Here is a 4,841-nt window from a genome sequence, read left to right as displayed (position 1 = left end):
CAACTTTTGGAACAATCAACGTTTGTCCAACTTTATCAATCGTGTGCCATACAGTGAGTCCACAGATTAAATTTATATTACCATAATGTGATGTGGGAAAATGTTTTTCTCATGCACTTTGTGAATTTGTTTTCCTAAGCTTACTGAAGAACACATATTAATTTTGAGCAGGCATTTGCCAAGTAATCAGTGCATAGTACAGTACTAGAGTACGATAATCTTATGCCGACTGTCTGAATAGGATATCGCTTTTCAACCCGTACCTGCATTCTTTGCTCTACACCGGCGACCCCGTCGTCCTGCTGACCTCCTTCTCCTATCATGGCGGTGGTCGTATCCTCCCGGACTCCTCCTGACATGACGTGTGGGGCCTGCAAGTTCATGGCATGCGCACAACCATTCTCATCCGCGAGGTTTATGCGGGACAAGTCGTCGGCAGTGCCACCGTGGTCCGTCATGGTTGTTCCCGTCCTTCTCGACAGTACTGCAGCTTCAAACTGCGGCGGCCATGAATATCCTTCTAGGCTGATGCGGCCATGCGAAGGAGAGGATGACGATGCGTTTGGGCGTGAGGCAAACACGGTTGTGCTCTCCCCCGGCAGATTGAGTGCTGGACCAGGGTTCCCTCGGCGGCCACCAGTCTCATCTGCCATGATCAGATCGCCGCTATTCAAGGGAAGTAGATGCTATCAATCACAAGTATGCGCATCTGATTGACGAGCCATAACGACGTGAGCTGATTGCCTGCAGTTTTTGCAGCCGAGCGGAGCCCAGGGAGCCGGGCCGATCGCACGTATTTGGAGCCGAGCGAGCGCTCCCGAGCCGACGGAAGGAGCGAACGGATCGGAACGAACAGCGGCGGTCGGATGTAAGGAGAGGACACGTGGACGAATCTGGGCAGGGGTACGCACAGGATGGACTTTGCAGCCGGTGTCCACGAAATTTTCTTCCCTTCCTAGTCCTCCCACTTCTCCCCCCGCCCAGTTCACCATTTCTCCGCCGCGGCCGCACACTCCCCGCGGGCCGACGAGGGTGAGTCCGTGCGGGAGCGCTGCGAGAGAGTGCGAAGCCCTAACCCTCGATCCCCGACCGGAAGCCGATGGCCGCGCCGTCCCCCGCCGCGTCCCTCCTGCTGGTCCTCGTCGTCGCCGCCTCCGCGGCGCTCGCGCCGGTGGCCTCCGCGGTGCCCTTCATCGTCCTGCACGGTTAGGGTTCCGGGCTCCCCCATCCTCGTATCGATTCGGGGTCTGTTTGGCGTTAGGGTTTCGTCTTGAGGCTTTGGCTGGCTGGCTGTGCTCGGGCGCAGGGATCGGGGACCAGTGCGGGAACGACGGGATCGCCTCCTTCACCGATGAGCTCGCGGAGTGGTCGGGATCCAAGGGATACTGCATGTAATGGCGTCTCCCCTTCTCGCTTCCTCTTTTTCTCGCGGATTGTTTTTGTTGTCCGTGTGCGCGGTTATGTTGATTACAGCGCGTAGAAGTATTCTCTACCGTCATGCAGTTATGCTGATTATAGCTATAAGCAAATGTCGGTCTGTGAACCTTTGTGCTGGGCTTGCTGATTTGTACTCTGTCGAATTTTTTGTTTGGTGTGTTGTCTGCGTGTTAAGCAACGAATATGTACTGTTTGTGTGTGGATGTTGCGACATCCCACCTCCGATAATATGTGGTGTAAAACTTATGTGAGTTAAATCTTATGATCTGTGTTATATTATACAGCGTAAAATATTATTTATGTTTCCATGTGAATGTCAATAAATATGGATTCCCAGATTAGTAATGTTAATCTAATTAGGCGTCTCTTGTCTGAATATCTGAGTGTAGCTTCAGAAATTAAGAGCCTGAGCAATCTATGTACCCAGCTTCTGCCACGAGATATCGCCACTAGCTCTCAGTGCCATTAATTTATTTGAATATTAATAATTTAGCTCACGGCAGTTGTTGTCGAGTTTATTGTTGGAATTTAAACATGTTCTTCCTGTACAGGGAAATTGGGAGAGGATCATGGGATTCTTGGTTAATGCCACTTCAAGATCAGGTTGGGTTTTTACTCTTTATTTTCTTTAACTAAATAAACCGTTCCTTGTAAAAGTTTCTAAGATCACAAGGTCATCTACAGGCAAATGTGGTTTGCAAGAAGGTGATACAGAATCTTCGGTACTGCTTTTCTGTATAGTATCCAGAGCCGTCATGGAATTGGTTTTCCAGGTAAAGGAAATGGAAGAACTTCGTGAAGGTTACAGCATAATTGGCCTTTCTCAGGTGTGTTCATGCTGATGTGCTATAATTGGGTTCAGGGCAAGAATACAGTGTCATAATGTGCATATATTTTTTGTGCTATACTTTTTAGTATTACTGTGCTTGTCGTTTCTGATTTTTATAATCCAAATGCCTTTCTGAAGCTAAGTAATTATGAAGTCTGGTGATGTCCAAATTAGTGCCAATTGACTACCCGTGAATTTGGGATGTTCTGTGATAAATTCTTACTGGCTCTTGATTTAGAGAGATTTTACCGATAGTTGCCATGTACTTTCACAAAAATCAGTTACTCTGAGTTAAAGAGTTCCCCTCCTGTGCTAAGCCATCTCTTACCTTTCAGGGGAACTTAATTGGGCGGGCAGTAATTGAGTACTGCGACGGTGGGCCACCGGTGAGCGAATTTATTTGCTTGCCTTTATGCAATAGTAACAGTGTAAAGCTCACCTAATTTGGTCCACTAAATAACAAAGTTAACATTTTGGCCAGCGCCCACACATGTTATGATGGTGATAGAAGATCATGATGATAGGAATACTGAAGAACATTTGTAATTTTGTTAAGTATATCCATCTATTGTATAACAAATGGTGATGCTTAATGTTTTGATTAGGTGCTTCACTTCATGAGTATGCGTATCAGTAGTGCTGTGAGACTTCTTTCAAAACATTATTTTTGTTACTCTGAGTGATGATTAGGGCTTTTCCTGTACTGTATCCCTTATAGTTTATATGATATTGTCTTCACTTCTTCTGGGGGAACTATATATCTTTATTTATTGTAACAGGTAAAGAATTTCATCTCAATTGGGGGTCCTCACGCTGGTACTGCTTCAGTGCCACTTTGTGGTGTAAGCTTACTCTGTCCTTTCCTAGTTATCTTTTATCAGTCTATTTAAAGAGTAAGCTTGCTTTGTGGTGTAAGCTTACCGATGGATTAATACTAGTAATAAACAAGCACTTACGACTTTCTAGATAGCTACTGACTACTGGTAGACACCTCATCCATTTGGATGGATTATTCTCTTTCATCCAAGATAGATGTTGATTTAGCTCCATGTAATAGAATATGCTAAAGTGCGATAAAAGCTAGTGCCAAGTTTTCCGCATAGTCCCCCCTCCCAGGAAAGAAATCTTCATTCAGTATACACATTCAATGGGAAAAGTTATTTGAAAAAAGAACGTAATGAACAGTATTTGCAAACCAGAACCTATGTTACTTGAATGCCATGAAATTTTGTTGGTCTACCTCATTTTTTTTTCTTAATCATGTGCGTGCTCACTTTTTATGATCTAGTCTTCCTTCTCCATGACTATCAAGTCTTAACATTTCGCTACAGTTGTCTAAATTGTCAATTTGCTGGTATAGATCTCAATGGAGCTACTTGCATGTAGAGTACAAGCAAACACTTCCTCTTTCACTTAATGCATGTAACCATCTGCACTTGTATCTGAGTGCACTAGATGTTTAATGTCATCTACCCTATTGGTTCATGTGAGTTACAAATTATGAAAAGATGAGGCAATGTTACCCCACAACAAGATCATTTTATCATGGTATCAAATTGGCCAAAATTTATATTCCAATGCTGTAGAAGCAAAAGCAACCAAACCATTGTAGGTTAAGTGTAACGCCCTCGATGCGGCTATATCTCCCACGTGTCGAAGCACGACTTAGAGGCATAACCGCATTGAAAGCAATGTCGCAAGTGAGGTAATCTTCACACAACCCATGTAATACAATAGGGGAAAAAGATACATAGTTGGCTTACAATCGCCACTTCACACAATTACATGAATAAAGCATTACATCAACCAGATACAATCAAGGTCCGACTATGGAACCAAAATAAAAGAAGAACCCCAAATGCGACAAGGTCCCCGATCGACCTCAACTGGGCTCCACTACTGATCAACTAGAACGAAACAACACAAAGGACAAGATCTTCATCGAGCTCCTCCTGAGCTTGGTTGCGTCATCTGCACGGACTCATCGGCACCTGCAAGCTGGTTTTGGAAGTATCTGTGAGCCACGGGGACTCAGCAATCTCGCACCCTCGCGATCAAGACTATTTAAGCTTATGGGTAAGGTAAAGGTATGAGGTGGAGCTGCAGCAAGCGACTAGTATATATGGTGGCTAACATGCGCAAATGAGAGCGAGAAGAGAAGACAAAGCACGATCGAGAAACTATGATCAAGAAGTGATCCTAGAACAACCTACGTCAAGCATAACTCCAACATCGTGTTCACTTTCCGGACTCCGCCGAAAAGAGACCATCACGGTTACCACGCGGTTGATGTGTTTTAGTTAAGGTCAACTTTAGGTTTTCTACAACCGGACAGTAACAAATTCCCATCTGCCCATAACCGCGGGCACGGCTTTCGAAAGTTCAAATCCCTGCAGGGGAGTCCCAACTTAGCCCATGACAAGCTCTCATGGTCAACGAAGGATATTCCTTCTAGCGGGAAGACCCGATCAAACTCGGAATCCCGGTTACAAGACATTTCGACAAGTTAAAACAAATCCAGCAACACCGCCCGAATGTGCCGACAAATCCCGATAGGAGCTGCACATATCTCGTT

The 4,841-nt window shown here is 45.2% G+C and overlaps 1 protein-coding gene across 1 annotated transcript in view; it reads left to right on the top strand.

The window, feature by feature from the left end:
- Positions 1-946: 946 nt before the first annotated feature.
- Positions 947-4,841, top strand: part of LOC123052337 (palmitoyl-protein thioesterase 1) — a 10,028-nt gene continuing 6,133 nt past the window's right edge. The window contains exons 1-7 of the mRNA XM_044475480.1: positions 947-1,205; positions 1,307-1,391; positions 1,989-2,040; positions 2,122-2,142; positions 2,211-2,264; positions 2,602-2,652; positions 3,046-3,108. Coding sequence (XP_044331415.1) covers positions 1,100-1,205; positions 1,307-1,391; positions 1,989-2,040; positions 2,122-2,142; positions 2,211-2,264; positions 2,602-2,652; positions 3,046-3,108 — 432 coding nt within the window. The 5' untranslated portion in view covers positions 947-1,099. The remainder of the gene's footprint in view (positions 1,206-1,306; positions 1,392-1,988; positions 2,041-2,121; positions 2,143-2,210; positions 2,265-2,601; positions 2,653-3,045; positions 3,109-4,841) is intronic.

The sequence above is a fragment of the Triticum aestivum genome, chromosome 1A, assembly GCF_018294505.1.
Source record: "Triticum aestivum cultivar Chinese Spring chromosome 1A, IWGSC CS RefSeq v2.1, whole genome shotgun sequence".
Classification (NCBI taxonomy): Eukaryota; Viridiplantae; Streptophyta; class Magnoliopsida; order Poales; family Poaceae; genus Triticum; species Triticum aestivum.
The sequence above is the reverse complement of the archived record's forward strand: the minus strand, read 5'-3'. Positions and strand labels throughout refer to the sequence as shown.